The sequence below is a fragment of the Triticum urartu genome, chromosome 4A, assembly GCF_056163025.1.
Source record: "Triticum urartu cultivar PI428250 chromosome 4A, HENAU_Tu73, whole genome shotgun sequence".
Taxonomy (NCBI): domain Eukaryota; kingdom Viridiplantae; phylum Streptophyta; class Magnoliopsida; order Poales; family Poaceae; genus Triticum; species Triticum urartu.
In genome coordinates, this window is record NC_141876.1 from 528353112 (window position 1) to 528381043 (window position 27932).

General features: G+C 44.0%; 5 protein-coding genes across 7 annotated transcripts; 2 read left to right on the forward strand and 3 right to left on the reverse strand.

The window, feature by feature from the left end:
• Positions 1-3366: 3366 nt before the first annotated feature.
• On the reverse strand, positions 3367-11532 carry LOC125552523 (Tryptophan/tyrosine permease). Of its 3 annotated transcripts, none has more exons than XM_087518777.1 (3): positions 10057-11532; positions 8631-8727; positions 3367-6453 (listed from the first exon to the last, which is right to left on the reverse strand). In XM_087518777.1, the coding sequence occupies exons 1-2, from the start codon at positions 11421-11423 to the stop codon at positions 8634-8636; spliced, it is 1461 nt and encodes a 486-aa protein (XP_087374903.1). In that variant the 5' UTR covers positions 11424-11532; the 3' UTR covers positions 3367-6453; positions 8631-8633. The 3 variants fall into 3 exon arrangements, with proteins under 3 accessions (XP_087374903.1, XP_048572073.1, XP_048572074.1); XM_048716116.2 differs by lacking the exon at positions 3367-6453 and adding an exon at positions 6476-6904; XM_048716117.2 differs by lacking the exon at positions 3367-6453 and adding an exon at positions 6915-8038.
• A 3646-nt stretch (positions 11533-15178) lies between these two features.
• On the reverse strand, positions 15179-15843 carry LOC125552522 (trypsin/alpha-amylase inhibitor CMX1/CMX3). Its single transcript, XM_048716115.2, has one exon. It carries the CDS (start codon positions 15783-15785, stop codon positions 15345-15347), a length of 441 nt encoding a protein of 146 aa, XP_048572072.2. The 5' UTR covers positions 15786-15843; the 3' UTR covers positions 15179-15344.
• Positions 15844-16360: 517 nt separating this feature from the next.
• LOC147976413 (sodium/hydrogen exchanger 1-like) lies at positions 16361-27774 on the reverse strand. Its single transcript, XM_087518778.1, has 5 exons — positions 27303-27774; positions 26897-27006; positions 24064-24210; positions 17608-17761; positions 16361-16850 (listed from the first exon to the last, which is right to left on the reverse strand). Exons 1-3 carry the CDS (start codon positions 27424-27426, stop codon positions 24106-24108), a joined length of 339 nt encoding a protein of 112 aa, XP_087374904.1. The 5' UTR covers positions 27427-27774; the 3' UTR covers positions 16361-16850; positions 17608-17761; positions 24064-24105.
• On the forward strand, positions 17622-20717 carry LOC147976414 (uncharacterized). Its single transcript, XM_087520851.1, has 11 exons — positions 17622-17784; positions 17877-18026; positions 18102-18230; positions 18314-18379; positions 18454-18531; positions 18620-19558; positions 19642-19719; positions 19809-19886; positions 19991-20247; positions 20336-20587; positions 20676-20717. The coding sequence occupies exons 1-11, from the start codon at positions 17622-17624 to the stop codon at positions 20715-20717; spliced, it is 2232 nt and encodes a 743-aa protein (XP_087376977.1).
• Positions 21734-23440, forward strand: LOC147976415 (uncharacterized). Its single transcript, XM_087520852.1, has one exon. The coding sequence runs from the start codon at positions 21734-21736 to the stop codon at positions 23438-23440; it is 1707 nt and encodes a 568-aa protein (XP_087376978.1).
• Positions 27775-27932: the final 158 nt, after the last annotated feature.

Sequence of the window (27932 nt, forward strand, 5' to 3'; positions counted from 1 at the left end):
AATCAAGGGTCATAATACCGGTATGACGGAAACTAGGGCGGCAAGAGTGGAACAAAACACCAGGCATAAGGACGAGCCTTCCACCCTTTACCAAGTATATAGATGCATTAAAGTAAATAAGATATAATAATGATATCCCAACAATGAACATGTTCCAACAAGGAACAAACTCCAATCTTCACCTGCAACTAGCAACGCTATAAGAGGGGCTGAACAAAGCGGTAACATAGCCAAACAACGGTTTGCTAGGACAAGGTGGGTTAGAGGTTTTACATGGCAATATGGGAGGCATGATAAGCAAGTGGTAGGTATCGTAGCATAGGCATAGCAATAGAGCGAGCATCTAGCAAGCAAAGATAGAAGTGATTTCGAGGGTATGGTCATCTTGCCTGCAAAGTTCTCCGAGTTGACGTTAGCTTGATCCTCGTAAGCGTACACAACGGGTTCCTCGAACACGTACTCGTCTCCCGGATCTACCCAAAGCAAGAACACAAGCAAAAGGGAGACACAATCAACAACGTGCAATGCACAATCAACATGATGCAAAACATGACATGATATGCGGGATGTGATATGCGGTGCACATGCATGTTTCGGAAAGGAAAGATTGAACCTGGCCTCAACTGGGAAAACCAAGAGTGCCACTGGAAAGATGAGTTGATTTTGGTCGAAATCAATATAAAGATCACCGGAATCGGATGCAAGGTTTGCAAATGGCAAGCAAAACAAATATGGCACCAATCTGCGATTAACAGCACGAGGCCATCTAAATGCATCATGAAAAATAAGCTACATCACTCTAACACAACAACAAAGCACATGGCAGTGATCCACTCAAGATGCTTGACAAAAGATGAACACTGAGCTACAGCTAATTCACACAATAGCAGGTTCAAACAAGCATGGCAAAAGTGCAAAAGATAACAGGTTACAGACTTAGTGAAAATAATAACATGTCAGGAATTTAACATCAGAAAGCAATGTTTAGAGTAAGATAACAACATGCTACAGGAACATATCATGGCAAGGAAAAGCATGGCATGAAGCTACTCAAAGAATACAACAAAAGTCCCTTACTGACCATAAGCCAAAAGGGATCAGAAAATACAATGGCAACCATGTGAACATAGCAACGTTCGTTAACAGATTCAGACTTAGCAGAAAACTGGAACATGGCAAAACAGATTCACATAGGCATGTTTGCGAGCTCGATGCACTCACCACAAAGCATGGTATGACAAACTATGCATACACCCAGCAAGTAGACATGGCATAGAAGCTAAACATGGCAAGAACAACCTCATAGCATGCACGGATCAACTACAACAACCTCGGCAAAATTGCTTAACATGTAAACAATCTGCCAGGAACATTTTATAGCAAAAGTAGAGCTCGATTGAGTCAAACTAGGGTGCTCCATAATTGCAAACAAATACATGGATGTATAGAGCATAACAATATCTCCAAAACATCCTTACTGATCATGCTCAAAAGAGGCATGGATCACTCTGTAGCAACAAGAATACATGGCATAAAAATATCAACAGGGCAAAGACTTAGAAGATTTCTAAGTCCCTGAAATCAGCAACATTATGAGAGCTACTTTGCATGCTTGTGCTAGTCACCACAAAGATCACAAAAATACATGGCATACAACCCTGTAAAGATGGCATGGCATACTTCAAAACACATGTAGGGCTCAAGTTCATAGGATGCACACATTAATCATGGAAAAAATGACAAATGTCCAATTACTGATAAGAATCTGAAACTAACATTGCATAGCACTCTTGCAACAGCATTTAGGGCATCAAGATGAACTCAAATGAACATGATGCAATGGAATGAAATGAAGTACTCATCGAGACGAACAATTTGATATGCTACACGCCCAAAACGGAGCCACAGATGCAAAGTTATGATGCGATGAAGGATGCTAAATATTACTGGGACTAGGGCAAAAATTAGGTCAACCTCCCAGATCTAGATCGGGGCGGCGCGTCTCCCGAGGTTCGACGTCGAACTCGCCGGAGATGGAGATGGTGGTGGCCGGAGCTTCGAGGGGGGGCCGGAGGAGCTCGCCGGGGCGGTGAGGAGGCGCTCGCCGGCGCCGGTGGAGACGGCGCGGGCGGCGGCCGGAGCGTCGAGGCGGCGGTGGGCGAGGGCGGCGGCCGGGCGGCGAGCGGCGGCTGGCGGGGCGGCGAGCGGCGGCGGGGCGGCGCGGACGAAGCGGTGAGGCGCGGGCGAGCGAAGGCGGCGGCGGACGCGCGCGGGCCAGGGAGGGCCCGCCCTAGGCTCGGCGGGCCGGCAGCGGAAGGAGGCGGCCGGGCGAATGACGGCGTGCCACGTGGTGGCGGCGGGCCGGACACGTCCGGCCCGAAGCGGACGCGTCCTGCGGCGAGAGGTAGGAGAAGACTAGGGTTAGGGTAGAATGGATCCGGAATTTCGGGGGGAGTTGCCTTTTTATAGGTAGAGGAGCTAGGAGGCTCCAAATTGAGCACGATTTGCGGCCACGCGATCGTGATCGAACGACCGAGATGATGGAGGGGGTTTTGGTGGGTTTTGGGCCACTTTGGAGGGGTGTTGGGCTGCAACACACACGAGGCCTTCTCGGTTCCTCGGTTAACCGTTGGAGTATCAAACGAAGTCCAAATGGCACGAAACTTGACAGGCGGTCTACCGGTAGTAAACCAAGGCCGCTAGGCAAGTCTCGGTCCAATCCGAGAATGTTTAACACCCGCACACGAAAAGAGGTAAAAGGGGACACCGGAGGACATAGGAGCGCCGGAATGCAAAACGGACAATGGGGAAAATGCTCGGATGCATGAGACGAACACGTATGCAAATGCGATGCACATGATGGCATTATATGAGATGCATGACAAAGACAAAAGCAACACGAAGACAAAAACCGAACAACGAGGAATATCATAATTTAGTGCCGGAAATGGCAATAGTTGGAAAACAAATATGGCATGTTACATATGGGGTGTTACAGATACAGAACTAGCTCCAATTCATCAATGTAATGTAGGCATGTATTCCGAATATAGTCATACGTGCTTATGGAAAAGAACTTGCATGACATCTTTTGTCCTACCCTCCCGTGGCAGCAGGGTCCTAATAGAAACTAAGGGATATTAAGGCCTCCTTTTAATAGAGAACTGGGACAAAGCATTAGCACATAGTGAATACATAAACTCCTCAAACTACGGTCATCACTAGTAAGTATCCCGATTATTGTCACTTCGGAGTTAACGGATCATAACACATAATAGGTGACTATAGAGTTGCAAGATAGGATCAAGAACTCTCATATATTGATGAAAACATAATAGGTTCAGATCTGAAATCATGGCACTCGGGCCCTAGTGACAAGCATTAAGCATAGCAAAGTCATAGCAACATCAATCTCAGAACATAGTGGATACTAGGGATCAAACCCTAACAAAACTAACTCGATTACATGGTAAATCTCATCCAACCCATCACCGTCCAGCAAGCCTACGATGGAATTACTCACACACGGCGATGAGCATCATGAAATTGGTGATTGAGGATGGTTGATGACGATGACGGTGACGGATTCCCCTCTCCGGAGCCCCGAACGGACTCCGGATCAGCCCTCCCGAGAGGTTTTAGGGCTTGGCGGCGGCTCCGTATCGTAAAACGCGATGAAATCTTCTCTCCTATTTGTTTTCTCCCCGAAAGCAGATATATAGAGTTGGAGTTGGAGTCGGGAGGTCTCCAGGAGGCCCACGAGGTAGGGGGGCACGCCCCCCACCCTCGTGGACAGGGTGTGGGCCCCCTGGTCTTCATCTTTGGCGAGGATTTTTTATTATTTATTGTAAGATATTCCGTGGAGTTTCAGGTCATTCCGAGAGCTTTTGTTTTCTGCACATAAAACAACATCATGGCAATTCTGCTGAAAACAGCGTCAGTCCGGGTTAGTTCTATTCAAATCATACAAGTTAGAGTCCAAAACAAGGGCAAAAGTGTTTGGAAAAGTAGATACGATGGAGACGTATCAGTCACCAGTGATGATGTAACAAGGACATGTTGAGTCTTGGTACGAGGAACTACAAAGTAGTGCAATGTGTCAAAAGTTGCTCAAAAATAACATGCTAATGATTCGATGATAAGCTCCTCATAATTTTTTATATATGTTAGAATTTTTATTTAAGTACATCTAATCATAAACTATAAACCACTATCAAGATATTGTTTTAGATGAAGCGCTTCAGACATATCTACAAAGCTATTTAAGGACACATACATAGATAGATAAACTATTTTCATCAGGGTATTGTAAATGAATCTTCTAAAGCATGCAATTTGTGTTTTCTTATTTTCTCACGTTTATGGGGATTAGATTTAAATATCTTTTTAAGACTTAATGTATCTATCGTAACTTTCACTATAAAGACATTTCAAAATTAGAACAAGATATGCTATTAATAATAGCATCATTATCATCCGGTCAATTATCGTTATAAGTTGTCAAAAGGCATATTAACTACAATGTCGATGTCATAAAAATGAATTATAAGTAAGTATAAGAGTTCAGTACAAATGTTTAATTTACTTGGAATAATTTAGGCTTGGCATCGTCGACGAGGATCACGGGCATATCGTTCAGGATGTCAAATCCATGAGTGCATGCAAGATGCCATTGTCGACAGCTTCATCTTATCAAAACATTTCTCCTTCACTAGTTGTACCATCCTCCTTCATGTAAGGCGGTGGCTCAACTGTGTATCCTATTCATCCCCAACCCCGCCAACAAGAGTGGCATTGACAGAAGCAGTAACTGATTGGCTAAAGAACGAACATTAGTGACTGTAAATGATGTTGTGCTTCAAAATAAAATAAAAATATAGACAATACTATAAAAATAAGAAACAACAAATGATCGGAGAAAATGTTAAAAGAGAGAGAGAGAGAGAGAGATGTCGTATGTAATTTGGTATTTCTATTGTTTGATCCTATGTTGATTATTTTTTACAGGCCTTGCCTTGGACTTCTTGGATCTTGTTGTTTTGCCTAATCTGTTGACTCTCGATCATCATCATGTGGGATACATTTCTCTCTTGTGTCTTGCTATGTGTGCATATTTCCCAGCATAATACTACTTTTCGGTGTTTTCTTATTTTGTGCTTGTGGGACATTTCCTGGTTACTCATTGAATTGTTATACTCGTGTTTACTTTGTGTTGGTCACACGTGAATGTGCGTGTTCAGCTGCATCTTCTTTATTCTCAGTTGGGAGCCTTGGTATGTACTCCCTCCGTAAAGAAATATAAGAGCGTTTAGATCACTTTACAGAGGGAGTAGTTTTTAGTGTTCTATCATGCCCGTGCACTTGTGCGTGTCATTTCTTTGGTTATTCTTACCTAGTGACTAATTATTGTGTAAATAGTGGTGCCACTCAACAAATGATACATTAGTTGCGGGTGTCTTGGATATTTGGTTTTCTTTCTCTTGTCTTTGTTGTTTCCATGGCCGGATGGCCATGTTATACATGTGTTTGTAGTGTTCATTGCTTGACAACATGTTATTATGCAGTCCCTTGTGTGTATGTCTGATGTCACGTGTGGACCTAGTCGCCGCCCTTTGCCTGGTCCTACTCCTAGGTCATATTATGTGCCTCCCACCACTGGCGATTTTGGCTTTCGCGAAGAAAGAGCAGGGATTCTTTTGTTGATCTTGCGTTTGTTCATTTTATGTGCTTCTATATATTGTCATCTCTTCATTTGGTCACCCTTGCCTTTTGCGATAGGGGATGATCGGCTCGGCTACAATTTCTCCCTCCATCCATGGCAGCTAGAAATCACAAGCGCCATAGGTTGGGTCTTGATCTTCTCGGGTGTGGTTATGAAGGTGATGTTCTATCGTTTAGGTCTCCTATCAGTTTGACATGTTGCTGTTCCGTCTTACTGTTTATTCCTACAGTTTGTCTAATTCACATCTAAATATTTTTTAAGGATGTCACATCTAAGCTTCTACAAATATATAATGCAGCAAAAAAAAACTAGAACAAAAAAATAAACCATAAACAGAATGAACATCAGCTTAGATGTGACATCTAGATGTGTTGTAGATAGACCCTTATTTATATATATGTGTGTAGTATTGTGATATGGTTTCCCGTGAAAAAAAAAGTATTGTGATATGGTTAGTGGTATATATGAAAACTGCAGCTTATGAATGCCTCCCTCCACAGCTCCACTGCTCAGATTCCGTTCACCTTCACAAGTCAGAACCTATGATTTTCACAAGCTACAGGCTTTTCACCTGCGCCCAGTGCAAGTCGTTCTACATGGAAATGGTGCAGAGACTTCAAATGAACTCATTGGATCCTAAAATCAAGAGGTGGTACTGTATCTGAATAAAAATGACGTACAGGGAGCATCGCCGCTTCAACCGAAATCTGGCACCTCATCTTACTCCGTACCTATGAACATGACAAGGGCATCTTGTCAGCCAATAGGGTTTCTTTTTTTGAAACAACGGCAAAAGCTTTGCCCTGTTCATAATTAAGACGAGCAGCTATACAGAACCGGCAACCGACCCACAGAGTACTACTCTCGCGGCATGATCGAACTCAAAGGTTTGGCGCCCGCAACAAACCCCTAGCCTGGCCTCCTCCTTAATCATACCAATTTCTACACTTGGCATAGATGAAATGCTCCTATAAACTCTCGCATTGCGCTCATTCCACACTTCCCACAACACAGGCATGAGGATGGAAACAAGCCCCTTCCTAACAGCACCACCATTGTCATTGATATTAGCCAGGGCGCGCCACCATTCCTCAACCGAAGTGAAATTGCACCACTCATCCATGTGCAGCTCAACGAGGTCCAGTAGGGTTGGAAACAGAGATATTCAGGGTAGTCAGTCACCTAGAACAAGACATAAGATCAGCCAGCATGCCGATTTTGGGTTAGGCAACAACCATATCAAAGAACTAGCACATTCATGCTTACATGTACAGCACACTTGAGCAAACTAGCTTAGAATGTGGCCTGGTGATTGTTCAATACTTTTCCAGGAGCCAAAATGCAGACAAGCTTATCTGGATTTTTTCTAAACTAAATAATCATTTAAAAATTATTAGACCCTTACCAAGCATATTTGCAAGCATGGCCTTTTTAGCTACACAAAATGGTCTTATGTTGCACAAGAAAAACTACTGCACCATGAGTTTAGACCTGGGTCAATGCATAAAAATACACCCTCTGTTCCTAAATATAACACGTCTTTGGAGTTTAAATTGAACTGAAAAAATGTTTTATATTTAGAAACAGAGGTAGTAGCTACCAAGCTTTCTGGCCATCCAAACCCATACTGTCGTGGAGGGACACATAGGGCGGGGTAGGGCAGCCACCCGACCTAACAGGCATAGCAAATATTCCCTACTATTCTGCTTCTATGCCATGGCCACAGGCCAGCTTGAGTTCAGGATGGCGACATTGCTGACTCAAAGGTCACCAGGACACAAGACAGACGACCGATGAGCGAAGTGTCAGGGCCTGAGCAGCTGGGCTTTACATGTTTAAGGCACATGAGAGTTAATCAGGCTAGGCTTTGCTGATATTCCTTTACGCTTAAACAGCAATGAAGCTTTCATATAGTTAAAAATCGATGAAATGTCAAAAATGTAGTACAAGCTTGGTGAGGTATTTTTGCATGTGCTAATTTCATTTCAATATGTTTCTACACGGATTTGTTGTCATAAATCTAACATCAAATACTCTTATTAGTATGTATAAAACTACAATCATGATTTCACCCTACCAAAATTTCATACCATCCTCTGCCACTGTCCATCAACATGGCCAAAATGGTTAGTTTGTCAACAAAAGTTTGGTGATACAGCATCATTTTTATTTCAAATAATAGTTACATAATACAAATAAACCCATTAATGGTGAGGACAATATAGTCGAGCTTTCAAGCACCAATCAACTACAAGATGGTTAATTTCTCTCCCAAAACAGACTTCTTTCGCTCATTTAACGGAATGATGGTCAGGCCTGGATCAACATTGCAGAGATGTACTGAGTATGTACTTGATGTAATAGACATATATAAAGACACTCGGTTTACTGATATAGTAATCACGAGTACAAATAACATAGCTAGTGACCTTGAAGTCCTAAATGAATCAAAGTTGTCAGAAGAACTCCAGTGGTAAGAGAGAACACCAGACACAAGGGTTCCTAAAAAATTGGTCTGACCGAATGTTGCTCTAAACACTGCATGAAGTAGCCTTGGCGGTAAGGAGTCACAAGAGAATCCGTCAAAAAAAAGTTTCTCTGCCGTGTGGATAATTCAGTAAGTGGGAATTTTACCATCCAAGCTCAACAATATTGAATTTACTTTTTTATTTGTACTGCAAACGTTTGATAACATTTCCCCTCTAATTTTACTGGAAGAAGTCTTTTGATTACTCTGGTTAGTTCTGCAGACAGTTGCAATGATAACTTCACGATTTTAGTTTGCACGCCCATGGAAATTATGAAACAGAAACTTCAGCTGGTCAAACTCTGAAGAATTATATTTGTGACTTGCTCAGCACTCATGAGCTGTATGATAAGAAAACAAATGTGTACCTCAGATGCTTACCTTTTAATGCCGGAATGCTAGGATAACCGCAACGATGAAAAGTACCAAGAGAACAGCATTCCCACCAGGCAAAATATCTTCACATGAACCAGGTGACCTGGAGGATGAAGAAGCAAACAAAAAATGTTGAACAAAATGAAAGTTTACAGTTTAGATACTTGAAATATTGATGCTAACCTACTCTTTTGAAGTTTTTATATAATAAATTATATCATCCTTCACAAGATTAAATATTTCTTGCACATAAAATGACCGCTATCACATAAATTAGTATATTATATCTTACATGATTTTACTCACACACGTAATGACAAAAAGGTCATCGTGTGCTCTGAAAGCTGGAGGCAAAAAATCGACAGTTTGACTACAGAACGAATAAAGACAAACGATTGCATAACTGAAACTGATAAATCGATAGTGGTTCCACAAACTATACAGCGTCTGTTTAGAGGAATGACATGTTCATATCCAGAAAAGAGGTAGAGGAAACGGCTGGAGAAGTGTGTGATTGCATTATGCTAGATGTCTTATTGTCAGGCTAATCTGAGTAGTACTAAATGTCCTGTAGAAAATTTTAAAGGGGTAGCATGGTTTCAGACAAAAAAGTGTAGCAGTGTTGAACTACATTGTTTGCTGGTCAAGCTGGAGGGTCTGGGCACAGACATTCAGACAATTTCCCTATTTGCAGCCTTATACTTTTACTATCTCCATAACTTTATCTTCTCATCAAATCACATATAGCCAGAAAATTTCTACGTTACACCAAATTTTGATGGTTGTCTTGACATTCAACGAGCTGCAGATCTATTTACTCTATGTTAAGTTGAACAAATAAAGCTATGTCATAAAAAAAAAGTACCTGTAGCTGTGTGGAAGCTCAACAGGTCCAGAGTATTCATACTTTTGTTTGCAAGTTATAGAACCAACCACTCTCCAACTTTATACACAAATGTTACTAGAACACATGCCGAACTTATCTAATTAATACAGAAGGAACACAGCAGTTATAAGGATCTTCCTGTGGAAACAAGGATGACACAAAGCAGAAAGTCTCGAAACGTGAAGTATAAAAGGGGACTAGCACAAATCAACAATTCTATCTTTACTGCTAAGAATTGGAGACATTTGAGTCAGTTAAACAAAGACTGAACTGTTGAACATAAGACAATTGTGAGCACTTCAAGAAAGACTTAATTAAGTTGCTTAGTCCCCATTCAGCAATGCCGACAGATATTAGCAAAGGTACTGAGCATAAGTTAGCACCCCTGATTACATATTTAAGTACTCTGCACTTCGTTTCCCATTATTTCAGCATGTATATATGACCATTGCTGGTTGGTTTGGATTTTATATTTTTACCAATGCTGCTAACTATATACAGTAGTATATATATTCTTTATAAGAAATATGGCCTAATGAACATTACCTCTTTTTCCGTGACCGATGAATCCAGGCCATCACAGGAGGCAGGATCCCAAACAAGAAGCAGTTTGCATAAACCCCGGCGAAATCTAATGCCTTGGCAAACGCCGTTGAAAAGAATGATACAATAAATATGGGAATGATCAGCACTGCCAATGTAAGAACCACCTCGTTCCTGCCATGATCACCACCAGCATCGGACAACTCCACACTTCCTTGCGTCGGAGAAAATCTGTTAACAATCAACTGCAAAGTGTCTTCCAGCTGCTTCGGGAAGCTGACTGCATATCCTATCAAGCTCGTCGCCAAAGCAGCGAACGCGAAGCCTCGAACGGGAGCCAATGCCGCTGGATTCACCGAGAGAAGAAGCTTAATAGGGTCATCAAACCTTGCACTGCCGGTCGCGCCTGCCAATCCGAGAATGACCGCATTCCATGACAAAACCATGACCAATGGTACAGCACCCCCAATGAGAATTGCCCTGCGTGCATCATACACCGAGTCACCTACAATCTTGCAGATGAATGGCGTGATCACGTGGAACCCAAGCGTGAGCACGGTGACCGGAATGGCCGGCAAGATGGCACCAGGGCTCCAGCACGCGTGGCCAAGCGAATTCAGCATGCTGCTCCGGCCGACGGAGACGCCTGTCACCACAAGCGACGTGATCGAGACGAGCATCAGGCCGCAGAGCACGCGGTTGACGCCGTCGACGGCCTTGAACGGGAAGAAGGCGATGAGCACCCCGGCGAAGCACGGGAAGAGCGCGTTCGCCAGGGCCGGATTCAGCGCGGGGAAGAGCTGGGAGACCAGCGAGCCGATGCCGGCTACGCAGGCGACCATCAGGGAGAAGCTCAGCGCAGCGTAGACGACGGCGACGACGCCGCCGAAGGTTGCCCCCAAGGTGCTCGACGCAAGTCCCGTGAAGCTGACCTCGTCCACGCCCCCGCTCTCCATGGCCGCGAAGCTGAGCTCGGCGACGAGGACGATGGAGGACACGACGTAGGCCCAGGAGAGCAGGATGGCCACGGTGGAGGGGGCCGGGCCGGAGCGGATGGTGGCCGACGGCAGCGCCAGCATGCCCGGCCCGACCGCCGTGCCGATGATGAGGCTCACCGCCGCCCAGAAGCTCTTCTTCTCGCCGCCGCCGGAGACACTGGCCTCTACGAGGGGTGGCGGCGGTTGGGCGGCATCGGTGCTGCTGCACCGCCACCGCCATTGCCGCCTTGGCAGTGGCCATGGCCGTGGTGGGGGGTTCTTGGATGCGAGGACTGGGGCTCTGGGCGTTCTTGGCCTGAGAGGGCGGTGTCCACTGGGAGAGGGGACGGCGGTGAGCGGTGAGAAGGTGAGGTGGCGGCGGCAGAGGAACATGGCTGCTGTAATTTGGCAGGTCAAAGGTAGGTTTTTTCCGCAATGGCAAGGTGAAACACTGCGGCTTGGAGTTCTCCTTTGACTGCTGATGAAGACACTCAGAGAGGGATTGGGGAGGCAGGTGATTTTTATCTTTTATTTGGCGCTGGGACGCGTCGGTCGGATCTGATTGACTGAGCCGTGGAGCGTCACCTTCTATTGTTGGCCCTGTGTTGCAAAAAAAAATCTGCAACATAAGTCATGTTGCAGAAAAATTTACAACATAGGTTAAGTTATATAGATTTTTTTTTCACATAGGTCTTGTTATTTTTTTTTACAACTAAAGGTTTTATATAGTTTTTTTTGCAACAGAGGTCTTGTTGCAGTTTTTTTGACAATAGAGATCTTGTTGTAATTTTTTATTTTTATTTTTTAACAAAGGTCTTGTTACATCTCTTTTTGCAACAAAGACATTGATACAAATACTCACTATAGCACCGGGATTATTCCTGGATTTATTTCAAAAAAATTGGCGATGCATGTTCAGTGGGAATAGACGTTCTCGTCGACTACGAGGGGCATGTGGTGAATTTGTCAATTTCAAGATGATATGTCGGCTTAGTTTTCTCGGATGTGCTCATAGGGGTAGGGCTTGCGTATGTGTTCATAAAGATGAATATATGCGTGTATATATGAGCGTCTGTGTTTATACCGTGTTCTAAAAAACTCACTATAGTGGATCAATGACACGCGTCTCACGGAAGAGACGGTGGATGCTTGCGTACAATCCGCCAGCTGAAGCCAAGCATTTTCCTTTTGTTTATAAGAGCACTTCTGTCAAAAACCCCTCCATGTTGTATGTGTAATGCATGTCACGTTTGGTACTCCCTCCAATTTAAATATGGCGGGCCAGATCTGAAACCTCTCCAATGGCGATCAGCAAGTGGGGCGCGGTTGCTGGGTTGGCCGAGAGGGGCTCCGTGCTCCCGTAGCGTGCTCCTTGCTTGCGAGGTTTGGTCCGTGGGCTTGCAGGGTCTGCTATTTTCTAAGAGTGGCATGCTTTCCTACAGAGGTGTGGGACTTCAGCAAAAACTGTGTAAGGCCTTCGCCATTGCGGCAATGATGAGTCTGTGGACGTCGTTCTCCTTCTCGGAGGCGTTGCTTCCATGCCCATCATCTCTAGGTCTTCCCACAACCTTGTTTTTGCTATGGTCGCCCTCCCTCAACGTCCACCTGTGTGGTGCCTTTGTGTGTGCAGCAATGCCAAGGTTCGCTCTATAGGGCCCTCGTGAAGCCGTCGGTTTATCTCATTGTGTTCTTGGCTTCTTTTAGACAACGTGCTTCTTGGTTGGGAAGACCATCTTGAGACCTGAGGTTTGCTAGGATCGTTGCCACAAGGGTTGTTGGAGGCATCATCCACTTGCCAAGGTCCATCGAGTATAACCAGTGGTTGTCTACAATCGCCTCCAGCGTTGGAGGTTGGGTGAAAGTGCAACTATTCCTAGATGGTTTTCGTAATTCCTAACAATATATAGCTCATTGAGCTAACATTATTCCAAGATTAATATTTCAGGAAAAGCTCAATGAATGGCATAGCATAGATGAGAAAAGTGGATCTCTCAAAATTCTAAGGACAAAAAGTTTGGCTCAAGCTTGAAGCTCAAAACTCTACATTTTATATTTTAGTGATCCAAGATCACATTGAGTCTATAGGAAAAATCAATACTATCAAGGAGGGATGAGGTGTTGCTTAATGGCTTGCTTGCTCAAAATGCTTAGTGATATGCTCCAAAACCCTCAACTACCTTCCCACATCCACATATGACCTAAACCAAAAGTCAAAGTCGGCCCCACCGATTCTTTCTATCTGGCGCCACCGAGTTTTAAATGTCATAGTCACTGCCACAAACCCTAGGCAAATCGGTCTCACCGATAGGGATCTCGGTCTCACCGAGATGGGATTGTAATCTCTCTGTTTCCCTTTCGTAACGTTTCGGTCTTACCGTGATGAGCGATCGGTCGCACCGAGATTGCAATGCAAACTCTCTGTTTCCCTTTTGTAACATTTCAGTCTCACCGAGATGAGCGAATCGGTCCCACCGAGTTTACCTGACCAACTCTCTGGTTAGCTTATTACCAAAATCGGTCCCACCAAGTTTGTGTAATCGGTCATACCGAGATTATGTTATGCCCTAACCCTAACCATATCGGTCCTACCGAGTTGCATCTCAGTCCCACCGAAAATCCTAACGGTCACTAGGTTTGCTGAATCGGTCCGACCGAGTTTAACCATTCGGTCCCACCGAGTTTGGCAAATTGTGTGTAACGGTTAGATTCTGTGTGGAGGCTATATATACCCCTCCACCCACTCTTCATTCATGGAGAGAGCCATCAGAACATACCTACACTTCCAATATACATTTTCTGAGAGAGAACCACCTACACTTGTGTTGAGGTCAAGATATTCCATTCCAATCATATGAATCTTGATCTCTAGTCTTCTCCAAGTTGCTTTCCACTCAAATCTTCTTTTCACCAAATCCAAATCCTATGAGAGAGAGTTGAGTGTTGGGGAGACTATCATTTGAAGCACAAGAGCAAGGAGTTCATCATCAACACACCATTTGTTACTTTTTGAAGAGTGGTGTCTCCTAGATTGGCTAGGTGTCACTTGGGAGCTTCCGACAAGATTGTGGAGTTGAACCAAGGAGTTTGTAAGTGCAAGGAGATCGCCTACTTCGTGAAGATCTACTGCTAGTGAGGCAAGTCCTTCGTGGGCGACGGCCGTGATGAAATAGACAAGGTTGCTTCTTCGTGGACCCTTCGTGGGTGGAGCCCTCCGTGGACTCGCGCAACCGTTACCCTCCGTGGGTTGAAGTCTCCATCAACGTGGATGTACGATAGCACCACCTATCGGAACCATGACAAAAATATCTGTGTCTCCAATTGCGTTTGAATCCTCCAAACCCTTTCCTTTACATTCTTGCAAGTTGTATGCTTTACTTTCCGCTGCTCATATACTCTTTTGCATGCTTGCTTGAATTGTGTGGAGATTGCTTGACTTGTGCTAAGATAGCTAAAATCTGTCAAGAACTAAAATTGGGAAAATGCTAGATTTTTATTTGGTCAAGTAGTCTAATCATCCCCCTCTAGACATACTTTCGATCCTACATTGAGGCATCAGTAAAAGCCTAGCAGGACCTTGTTCTTGTCGACGATGATGTTCATGGATACCGTTCTTCTCCTTGGAGATGTCATTTTATTTGCCTCTCCTCCTTCAAACTACCACTTCCTTGTACAACCTGGATCGTTGCTTCGTATTCTCCTTAGGAGCGGTGCCCCGAGCTCTCCTTTTGTTCCCGTTCTTAGTTTAGCGAGTGTTGCTTGGTTTCTGTTTATAAGGCCTCTGGCTTTTAGCCCCTTTGTACTTATATTGTAAAGCTGGAATCCCCAGCAGGGTTGGTGTGCGTGTGAGCTACCTTTGTATGTTGTTCGGGCTTTGCTTTATGTATAAAGTAAGACGAAAGCCTCTTTCAATAAGATAAGCTCACCATGCGAAAAAGAGGTGAGAGTAATCATCAGTGTACACATAACGAAACAACCAAACTTTGCATCTAGGCAGCACAAACAAGTAACCAAACGCAGTGCTTGCGTTTCTTCTCTCATGTAACTTGTGACTTTGCGGGCAACCAAACGACGTGCACAACATGGACTAGAGGTTGTATTATATTACCCCATACACACTCAACCGAGACACTCTGGGGAAACACAAAAAATAGCACGGCAATCAAACACACCATAAGCTTTTCTGCACTAGTATAACCTCCACACCTTAACAAAAGACTAACATCATCCTCTCGGATGCTCTTTGTTGCCATATTTTTCGCACATGCGCCCATGGATCGAGCAACAGGTTTATTCACGCTCGAGCTATTTATAAAGTTACACGACCACTTCAGGTCCAGGATATTCGGACGGGCAGTAATGGTACCGCCCGAAGACGGTCTCCAAGTTGCACTCCTCCCGGCCGACGATGCCCGCGATGAACTCCCTCGTCAGCTTTTTGCATCTGGACATGTCCTGGAGGAGGCTGCCCTTGACCACGCCCTCCTTAGTCACTCTCCCGTCCATGAGGATGCGCAGCACCTCGCACCGGCACAGCTCCGGGACCTTGGACAGCTCGTCGCAGCACCGCCTATTCTGCCTCTCGGCGGAGAGGTAGTAGCCGCATGTTTGTCTGACCGCGTACTCGCGGCAGGCGTTAAGCGACTCGTATGTGATCTCCCGCCCTGGAACGCATCGGTCCCTGAAGCTGGCCGACGCCGCGGCAAGTGCGGCGAGCAGGACGGCGGTCGAGAGGAGGAGCTGGTGCTTGAACGGCATTCTCAACTCTCGTCCTTTTCAAGTAGATGGATGGGGTGTTGTTGGATCTTGGCTGGATGCATTGCATGTTTATATACTGAGATGAGAGAAAGGCTAACTAATTACGTAGTTGTGCCTTCTGCCCTTTTTTGCTTTCGTTGGAGTCCCGCGTAGTGGAAACTTGGATGTCATGTACGATAAAAGGCTAACTAATTAATCCTTTTGATAACAGAATTTGTTCATGTACGATAAAAGACTCATGTGATCTAACACTAGCACTTCAAGTATACCTTTATTTCGTTTATGTGTGGATTGAGATCATGCTTTTTAAACCAACCAAATTTTGTTTTTATTTGCAGTCAGCAATCACGTGAGAAGATGAGAAAAAAAAATATACACCTACTAGAATTTGAAGCTTTATGGCAACATAATTTGGAGGAAAATGTGGGTTGGGGTTTGAGTGGAAGGCATGACTTATCTTATCACATGTGCTCTATAGTTGTATCCATGATTTATATGGCATTATTTTCTTCTATGTTTACTTCTTATGTGATCCAACACTACCACTTTGTGTGAACTTTCATTTGGTTCGTATGTGTAGATCAATCTATATCTATATCTATACTTCCACACCGGAAAGTGCACACGGGATAACCCCCCACGTCCGATCAAACCCACTTAGTTACATCCAACTGTCCACGTTACATCTAGCAAACTACAATCAGATCTACGGTTCAAAAGAAATGTTCTGCCGGCAGACTCTCCCGTCCAGGATGCTACAGAGCCCAACGATGACCCTTCCAGGGAATTTAACATACGTCCACAATCAACGCAGCCACCATACCACAAAACTCCACGATCAACGCCACCATCAGTCCACGAACCTCGCCTCGGCCATCAGCCCCGCCGTCCTCGCCCCTGGTCTCCGCGACGTCCTCGACCCGCTGGACATCCTCCACCCAACTTGCTGCCTCTCCTCACCCCGGCATCTTCGCCACGCCGCCCTCGCCCCAGGCGTCCGCGACGTCCTCCACCCGGTGGACGGCCTCCAGCCGGCGTGCTGCCCTACCTCCGGTGTCATCACCCCTGCCAGTGCACAGGTTAGATCAGATTAATTTGCAAGGTGGAAGATGAGGCAAAAGATAGATGTAATTGCTCTTTTAATCTGGCATTCTATAATTTGTACTCTGAAATGTCATACTTAAAGTACAATCATGATCAGCATGTCAAACTGAGTTGCCAAAGGGTTGAAATTCACAAAAAAATCATTGAGAAGACAATATGGCATCCTCTCAGCGTAGTGGAGTACGTGCTCCCTTTCAGGATGTGACGAACAATAGCAATTCAGGTAAATATACAGTTATCACCTACTCTTGCCTACTTATATCTTGTAAATCCAGCATATGTCATTGCCCCGCAGGTCAACCAACAGATCCAAAAGAGCGGAAGAGACAAAGGGAAAGGGAGAGGTATGCACTAAATAGGGATGCAATATTAAAAAACGACAGGAGGCAAGGGATCGTAAGAAGGCTACCACCGCTATTGTAACTGGAACCAACACTCCATCAAAGCCATCCGGGGCCATGTCACCTGGTTACTCCATTTTACCTGTCCTTTATCATGCATGTCGTGAATGACAAGTAAAATCATGTTGATTAAGTGTTATTTCTGACAGATTTAGACACTGTGGAGAGGCCAAGTGTGCAGTCTGCTATCACCCACCAACAACACACAACAGCCACTGAAGGTCATGTGTTGTCCTACAACTGATATTTGTGTGTCACCCACCGGCGTTTGTGTGTCAACAACTGATACTGTACATACAATTATGATGCAGGCATACCTGTTGATGTGATAATGAGTGATCTAACTCCACTTCATGGTCCAGCTTCATTAAGAACACCAGATACAGCCGTTTCTAACAAAGAAAATGTCAACAATTTTGACTCTGGCGTTGGGTCCTCCCAACTGACTGTGTTACGACCGCCACTTCAAGCCTACAGAGGAAGCAATTCATATGGTAGTCAATTGTGGCTCATATTAACTATCATACCGAGTAAAAAACAATGGTTGTTCAATTTGTCTTATACCTAATTATCACTTGATATACAGAAGCAAAACAAGCACTCAAGAGGCAGAGGGAAAATGCCAGGTATGAGCAACATAAGCAAGGGATATTGCAAAGCCTACGTGACAAGCGGAGGCGAGCCAAATCGTCAACAATAGTCCTTACAGCTGGAGAACAAAATCAATCCGATACAGGTGATGCACAGTACATAAAACACTTTTTATCCAAACTTTGATTTCCTAACTGACAGCCACTCAATGTTTCTGTAGCTGATGAAGATTGTGATTGGCTACACACAAATGATACGTATCGGATACAAAACTCTCGAAGGAGGATGAGCCCAGACAACATACTTACTGCGCCGTCATGTGGACACAATCCCATCGACACTTATAATGGTGCTTTAATTGACTACTACTTGGTTCATTCCTTTCATTCATCGCTCAGTCTTGCCCATTTTACAAGCTGAATATTCTGTCAGGCAACGACCACGGCAATGATGCATATGGAATACTGGAGCCAGATGGCAACACAAACAATATTGATGGTTCGCATTAATGCATACATGGTTCTGTCTTTAATATACGATATCTTCTACAAACTAATATTTGCCTACTACAGAATGTTGTGGAGACGGAAACCTTCTACAAGCTGAATACCTTGAGCCTGATGAAGAAGCTAGGATGTTCGCCCACCAAGGTACATTATTGCTATGATGAGTTACCATATAATATAATATTGTCATTTCTGTAACAAATGGTGCCTGAATATTCAAATTTTGTTCCAGATATTGAGTTTGAATCCTACCGAGTTGAACGACGTCACACTGATGGAACACACACAAATGATCCTCATGCTATGGTGTACATGAACCTATCCAAAAATCACCACGTCCTTAGAAAAGTTAGGGACTGCCTCCACTGTGGAGCATTGCGGTTTCAGTATGAGGGACCTGCATTTTGTTGCAGAAAGGGGAAAGTAGGTTTGTTTACACCTGAGGTTCCGGATGAGTTGAAACGGCTGTTCACAAGTCAAGGTGATGACGATGCTAAATATTTTCGAGACAGCATACGGTATTTCAACTCTCACTTCTCATTCACAAGTCTTGGAGTCACCCTTGATTGTCGAGTAAGCACTGCGGCAGGAACCGGCGTATATACCTTTCGTGCATGTGGGGGGTTGTACCACGCTCTTGATGATCTGGTGCCGGCTGATAATGGTCCTAGGCATTTGCAGCTCTATATTTATGATACAGATCATAACTTGGTGCACAGGGCTAAGAGGTCTCCAGATCTGAATATAGAACTCATACGTAAAATTCTGCTAATACTAGAGCCGAACCCTTATGCACAGGCTTTCAAGAGCCTTGGGTCCGTTCCAAATCTAGATGAGTACAAGATCTCACTAAACACAGATATCAAGTTGGATCAACGTAGGTATAATGCCCCAACGACTTCTCAGGTGGCAGCTATATGGGTTGAAGGGAGCGACCCACAAAATTGTTTTGACAGGAGTGTTGTTGTGCATGGCAAAAAAGGCGACCGGCCCCTGTACAGTAGAGCATACTATGGGTGCTATGATCCATTGTCATATCCACTGTTTTTCCCACGTGGGGAGACAGCTTGGAATCGCTGGATGCCGTATGTTCAGGAACACAATGACACAAACCAATATCCGGCGCATTATTCAGATCCGCAAGAAAACCGGGCCTCTGAATTACATACAGGTATTCTATTCATTATTGTTGTGTTATCTACATACTATCTTTATAAATATAATAACATTTGTCTTCGTTCACCTATCGAGCAGATGAAAACTTGATGGGTGGAAGGGAACAAGTTGGCAACTTTGGGCCAGATGAAGACCGAGTCACTGATTTACATGCAGGTATGATGTTCATTATTAAATTGTTATGGCATTATCTACTTACTGTGTTGGTGAATAAAAACTTGTGTCTTGCTCCCCCAACAAAACAGAAGATAATTTGATTAATGAAAGGGAACAAGTTGGGAATTTTGTGCCAGATGAAGACCATGCCAATGATTTACATGCAGGTGCCGTTCATTATAGTGTACCACTTATTCTTAATAAACAAATCTTATGTTGTTAATCATTATGATTCCAGCCATTATACTTGTATTTATATTCGATATTGTAGATGATAATGAGGATAACCAAGATGAGGATTTTGGTGACAATGAGGTGAATGCAACACAATCCAGGAAATTTGTTAGTGCGAGGGAGTACTACTGCTTCAAGCTACAGGTCAGGAAGAAGCTTTTTAACATAGTCTTGTTCGGTGGACGCCTTTTCCAACAGTGGGCTGTTGACATGTATATCAAGATTGAGACTATGAGGCTGGACTGGTACTCAAAGCCAGAGAATCAAAAGGTTATACGAGCTGACCTCTACCAGGTATCGTGCTTGCGTTTATACTAATACATCCTACTACATCAACATTTTGAAAAACATGCCTTTTCCATGACCAAGTATACTGTTACAGGGTCTTGTTGACACCATCGTTGCCGGCGAGTCACGTGGTGATCGGATTGGTAAGAGAATCGTGCTTCCACGCACGTTTCCTGGTGGTGATCGCGACATGCAGCGAAGGTTCCTCGATGCAATGGCAATAGTCCAACGGTGGGGTAAACCGGATTATTTTATCACGATGACTTGCAATCCCTACTGGGAGGAGATAACACTTAATCTGATGCCTGGACAACTGCCACAAGACCGTCCAGACCTGGTGGCAAGGGTATACAGGGCTAAACAGCGAGATATGATGGACTTGCTAATTAAGGGTAAGCATTTCGGACAAGTCGCAGCTTATGTACATGTCACAGAGTTTCAGAAACGAGGCCTCCCTCATGAGCATATACTTTTAATCATGAAAGCAAATAGCAAGTTGGCAACCCCGGATGACTATGATCGGGTGATATCCGCAGAGATACCTGACAAAGAGAAACACCCAGTTCTGCATGAGCTGGTCGTCAAACACATGCTGCACGGACCCTGTGGTGAGTTGAAAAAAAGTTGTCCGTGCATGATTGATGGACAGTGTAGGTTCCATTATCCGCGAGATTTTTGTGATGCCACACAACAAGGGAGAGACTCTTATCCCATCTATCGGAGGAGGGACGATGGGCATGGAGTTAGGATCAGAGGAGCCAATTTGGACAATAGATGGGTGGTCCCTTACAACCCTTGTCTGCTTATGCGATACAACTGCCACATTAATGTTGAAGCATGCTCGAGCATCAAGGCAGTGAAGTATTTGTTCAAGTACATCTATAAAGGCCATGATCGGACGTCATTTGCTTTTGAGCAGGACATAATCAATGATGGTGGAATCATCAATGAAATCCGACAATATAGGGATGCACGCTATGTATCTCCTCCAGAGGCTATTTACAGGATTTTTGGTTTTAAAATGTTTGGTGTCAGCCCATCAGTGCTGCAGCTCCAACTTCATTTGCCAAATATGCATACAATTGCATTTAAATCTGGTGAAAATCTAGAAGATGTTGTCGCTCGACCATCTTCATCTAGGTCCATGCTTACCGAGTACTTTGAGATGATCCGGAAGATTCCGCGAGCACGGAAATTGTTGTACAGAGAGTTTCCAGAGCATTATAGATGGATAGCTGGAAAAAAGAAGTGGCAGAAGAGAAGAAATAACAGATCGCAGATTGGAAGACTTGTCTACGCACACCCTGCTGAAGGAGAGAGGTACTACTTGCGTGTGTTTCTAAGTCATGTCCGAGGTGCCACTTCATTTGATGATTTAAAAACAGTAAATGGCAACATGTGCACTTCCTTCAGAGAGGCATGTGAACACTTAGGCCTCATTGAGCACGACAAGACTCTTGATGATTGCATGACAGAGGCGGCCACATTTCAGATGCCTTGTGCCCTAAGACGGTTGTTTGCGACTATATTGGTTTTTTGCGAGGCAACAGAAATCCGACAATTGTGGGAGAAACATCTACCATCAATGTGTGAGGATTACCGTCTTAATGAATCAAATGAGTCAATACTTGAGCAGATGGTCCTTAGAGATATTAGGGATATGTTGCAATCCATGGGAAAGGATATTAAAAACTATGGACTTCCGGATCTGATAGAGACCGATGGTTCTTATGACGGTGAGTACAGAGAGGTAACAGAAGAGAGGCAAATCACCGCGGACATAGAACATCTAGATCTATTTAGCAGTTTGAACAATGAGCAGTTGGCTGGTTTCAATGACATAATGGATCATGTGATGAACAAAAAAAGCCAGATATTCTTTGTTGATGGTCCAGGAGGCACTGGGAAGACGTACCTGTACAAGGCATTGCTTGCTAAGGTGCGTTCCATGGGCCAAATGGCGATTGCAACTGCTACATCTCGTATTGCAGCATCGATAATGCCTGGAGGACGGACAGCACACTCTCGGTTCAAAATACCAATCAAGCTCACTGACAATAGTATGTGCAGTTTCACAAAACAAAGTGGTACAGCGGAGTTGCTTAGACAGGCGTCCTTGATAATTTGGGACGAAGTCGCTATGACAAAACGTCAAGCAGTTGAGACGCTTGATAGATCACTACAGGATATAATGGAATGTTCTTTGCCGTTTGGAGGAAAGGTTGTCGTCTTTGGTGGTGATTTCAGGCAGGTCCTACCTGTTGTGACACGTGGGACAAGAGCGCAGATCACGGATGCTACACTTCTGAGATCCTATCTTTGGGAGAAGACCCGCAAGATACGTCTCACACGCAATATGCGGGCACAGGCTGATCCTTGGTTCTCGGAATACCTCCTAAGGATAGGCAATGGAACTGAAGAGACAATTGGCGACGACTATGTCCGTCTCCCTGACGACATTGTCATTGGCTATACCGAGGATGAAAAAGCTATTAACATGCTCATCGAAGATGTCTTCCCATCGTTGCATGCCAATGCTACATCCAGAGAGTACATGAGTGCACGTGCTATTCTATCGACCAAGAACGATCATGTCGATGACCTGAATGACAAGATGATCTCCAGGTTTCCAGGTGAAGAAAAGTTATACCATAGTTTTGACTCAATCGAGGATGACCTACAGAATAATTACACAATTGATTTTTTGAACTCGATCACACCAAATGGCTTGCCCCCACATGTTTTGAAATTAAAGGTCAACTGCCCGGTCATTCTGCTACGGAACCTCGACCCTCATAATGGTCTATGCAATGGAACACAGCTTATGATCAGAGCCTTTCAGGATAATGCAATCGATGCAGAGATTGTTGGTGGTCAGCATGCTGGAAAGAGGGTGTTTATACCTAGGATCCCAATGTCGCCCTCGGAGGACATCTCACTTCCTTTCAAACTTAAGAGAAAACAGTTCCCCATCCGTCTGAGTTTTGCGATGACAATTAACAAGGCACAGGGTCAGACCATCCCAAATGTTGGCATTTACCTTCCCAAGCCAGTATTCTCACATGGTCAGCTATATGTTGCATTGTCAAGAGGAGTGTCGAGAGAGACAACACGGATTTTGGCCAAGCCAAACAAGGATGTCGATAAATCCGGGAAAAGCACCAAGAACATTGTCTACAAAGATGTTTTGGAGAGATGAGGCAAGTGCATTATTCCAATATTTCTTTTCCCCTACTATGTTTGTGTTGAAAACCAACTTATGAAAGAAGCTCCTTAGAAGTTTATCATTTTAGTAGCCGTAAGTCCTGCCATGCACTAATCACTTCATAATTTCTGCTGATTCAGGGTTGAAAAATATTTCGTGTTCAGGAGAATTGAGGCTTTAATGTGGTTATATTGGTCTCCAGATGTGCCAACTTGTAAACCTATTTCAAATAGAAGAAGATGGTGGAATGATGCCACGTCATGGTGTCAGATCATCCATAATAAGGAACACTTTGTGTTGTATATTCGGTACTATCTAAATTTAGCAGCCAGAATTCTGTTCTATTAAAGATGTTCTTGAACGCCTAAGTGCTATGCTCTCTGATATATTTGTAATGAAAACTGGAAGAATCTATGACATTCATGGAATATATTGAAGTTAAAAGGCGTTATTACTACTATGTTGCACATATGTTGTTCCCGAATCTATAGCAGATGAGCTCACATGCTTTGTTTTTACAGAAAAAAAATCGAAAGAATATACTATATAGAATTCAGAAAAGAAGATAAGGCATGTAACATGCTAAAATGCTGGATAACCATAGTGGGCGAGAATACCTCCTCCAACATGCGTCAAACCAGTTGAAAATATTCCTCCTATTAGGATTCCAGCTTCTTCATCGATTCACTATGCTGCCCCTTGGCTAGCTTGCTCATCACCAACACGTAGCAGGTACGTCGCCTGTTGGTAGTCCCCGCAGTTGCCTTAATTTCAAAAACAAAAAATTAAGTTTGATAAATATTTAAAGGGTGTGCCTTCTCTGAATTATTACACAGCCTGCAGTTACAGAAGGAAGGTGGGCCACACCCAATATTTATGCAGATAAAATGCACTACGGAAATAACTCCAGTAATTTTGGCAAACTGGGGTATAAAAAAAGCACAAGATAAGATTCTGGGCGTCAGATAAATCCGGGGATGATAGCAATCAGGAGTCCCCAATTATCGCGATAGTAGTTTCCTTTCTCCCACGATTCTGCCTTATTTCCTTTCTCTCACGATTCTGCCTTATATTTCCTGATACCATTACTTTAGACCCCTCCTCCACCCCCCTCACGATCTCTCAGCCGCATCCCAACAAACTGCCACAACAAGTCTCTCCACCGCGCCGCACACATCAGCCCTTGGTGAAGCACCATCATCGTCCATGTCGGCGCCATCGTCATCGGTGCCCCATGCGGGTCAATCTCCAACCAGATCCGGTACTATTGCCGATGCCATTGACACGGTAATGACATATTATATCTCTCTTCTTCCTATACAAGGTTTTCTATCTAGAAATGTCATGCTTGGGTTTTCAGGAAAACATCAACAAGGTAGCAAAGGATGAGGATATAGATAATATGCAGATTGAAGATGTAAAGAAAGACGAGGATACAAACACCGAGGCGACAGAGGTGATACAAGAAGAATCTACTATGGAGGATACAGAGAATATGCAGGTTGAAGAGGTGATAACCGTACAAGAGGATACAGATCCCGACTCCACAAAGGCTACACAAGAGTCCATTAGGGAGGGTCCACTAAACATGCTTTTTGATGCTGTGATAACCAAGGATGGATATACAATCCCCGAATCAACAGAGGCAAGTTTTCTTTCCACATGTCTAACGCCAAAGATCAGTTTGTAATTATCTTAGTACAATATCATTACAAAAATATATTCACGCTCTTATAATATTATACTACCATGGGTTTCAGCTACCTAGCGATGACGAAACAAGTGAGATACTCAACAATAATGAAGTGGAGGAAAATAATTGCATGGATAGCCCAGAATATACACCTATTCTTGAAGAAAACATAGCAAACAGAGAGGATGAAGATTCTGAGCATACACAGGTGACTTTCCTTTTCCAACTATATCTTCCCAAATTATTCTAATTATATTATATCCTACACACGGGTAATTCATTCAATATTGTTCTCAGAAACTAACCCACAACGAAACAAGTCAACAAATGGTGGCAGCTCAGGATGAGGAATTGGCACAAACACGGGACACGGAAGGGCTTCAGACTATAGAGGACGAGCTAACAATGCCCGTGCATATAAATAAACATAAACGACGGCATAACAAGCCTAAGAAGGCACAAGACTATGTTGTTTCTCCACAAGGCATGGAACAAAACATTCAATGTCCTTGTACTGCTACATTATTGTTTTTGTGTTATTATCATTACATGTTATCATTGCCATCATGACAGATTATGCCTACAGTGGCGATGATTGGTCTGTTATAGAAAATATCCGGTCTGAACCAAGCAAAGAAAGAAATTTAGTGAGCATCGGTGACGCATTTTTGAAAAAAAAGACATTTACTATCTCTTGTAACTCCCGGAGAATGGGTTGGCGACGAAGTGAGTATATTATTATTATTATCGCATTACGACTAGAAGATCCTATTTGATTATCAGTATGTGTCATCTAATATACTATGTATGCTTTTAATTGTAGGTCATAAGTACGTACATAAATTGCATGACTGCTACGGAGCATCTACAAGTAAGGTCAGGTGGAAGTGTGTTCTTAGAGAATGCATGCATCTCAAAGATGATAAAGATCGGTAGCTATCTGCCCTCAGATGACATGGATGCTGCACCAGCATGGGTACTAAACAGAGCCAAAGCGTATTTGGAAAATGATATGGTTAGTCTTTGTGTCCTACATAATTGGATGAATTACAGCTACAATGACCGATTCATCCACGTACGAGTACAACTAAAATAATCATTTTCTTCAGGTATACTTTCCAATAAACATGGAGGACGTTCACTGGTACCTATGTGTTATAAATGCCAGAAAAAAATGTGTCCAGGTGCTCGACTCGCTAGGCCCATACATGAGCCGCAAGGACTCACTGATACGGTCTGCACTTCATCCTACTGCCCCATCTTTTCTAATAAGCTTTTTTTTCTTATTTCTCACTTGTGATGCTTATACTTTTTCCATTTTTTGGTACACCAGCTAGAAGGACTGGAGGATTTATTCAAATATGCATCCAAGCACATGGAATTAAAATCCGATAAGTGGACTGATCTAGATGTTACAACATGGAAAAGAGAAGAATATATTAAGAGCAGTCTTCAGAACGATGGGTATGCCTCCTAATATAACTCAGAGCATTTATGCTTAACAGGGTACATTTGGTATGCTATTATTTTTATTTTTACCCTGCATAGCATTCCTAAAGCACATTTGATCAACAGATTTGGTATGCCAATGCAATTCTTTACCTTATTGTATGACAATGCAATTCACACAACACCTCTCATTAGATCTGGCCTATATAATGGTGCTCAAGGCGATACATTTCATTAGGCTGCATATTATACATTTGAACAACGAATATGTTACTACACATATGGAAAGAAGCAGATATATAGCATACCTGTATATGTGTTCCGCTAACAATCTTCCAAATCTCTATATCCAATGCATCCATGCCAACATAGAGAAACAGAAACATCTCACAAATGAATGACAATGTGGTGAAGGTGCCTGTTGTGCATACAATGGCATAAGCATCAGCAAAGTTCAGATGTCAAAAAATGGACTCACATGTATTTCTGATAGAAACAGTGCAGATACCAACTTGGTTGCGACACTACAACGTCTCAAAAAGCAAAGACTCAACATCAATTAGAGCTAGCTGATAGTGAAAAATTAAGCCACCCAATATTCAAATCCACAAATTAAGAAGCTTTATCACAACATGGTTGCCTAAAAAATGTCACCTGACTAAATCCCCACTGATAATTGTAGGTGCGTTAACAACATCTAATCGAACAGCATACCTTCAGCAACCGAACACCTACGCGAGCTGCGAACTCCTTCCCGGAGAGACTGTGTGAGGTCGGCGCACTGGATCTCGGTCCAATTCAAGATGCCTGCTCCCGCATCGTGTCCAGCATCTCGCATCTCGATCTGCTCTGCGGCAGTATGATGGCGGCGGCAGAGTCGATCTAGGGAAGATCCACGGGGTTGGCGGCGAGACAAGTCCGCGGTGGTGAGAGGAGGCGGCGGGGCGAGGCCGTGGTGGGGATAAGAGCCGGCGAGGCGAGGCCGTCGTGGGGATAGGAGACGGAGTGAGGCCGTGGTGGTGGTGGTGGTGGTGGTGGTGCGGGGAGGGGGAGGGGGGCAGAAGACGTCGTGGCGGGAGAGGATGCGTCCTGCTCGAGAGAAGGCAGCCGGCGGCGTGCGCCCTGCTCCACACAAGGCGGCCGGCGGCGTGCGGCGGAGAAAGCAAAGTGAGTGTCTCTCACCGTCTCACCACGCACACATACTGTTGTGAGAAAACGACTGCTCCACATTAGTGTGCGGGGAGACTGAGATACTTTGCACCAGCTGCTCTTTTTTTTAATTTTCTTTTCGCCCGAAGCTCCTCATTAGTGTTCCTCTGGTTGCTCTCTTTCCTTTTGCAATGC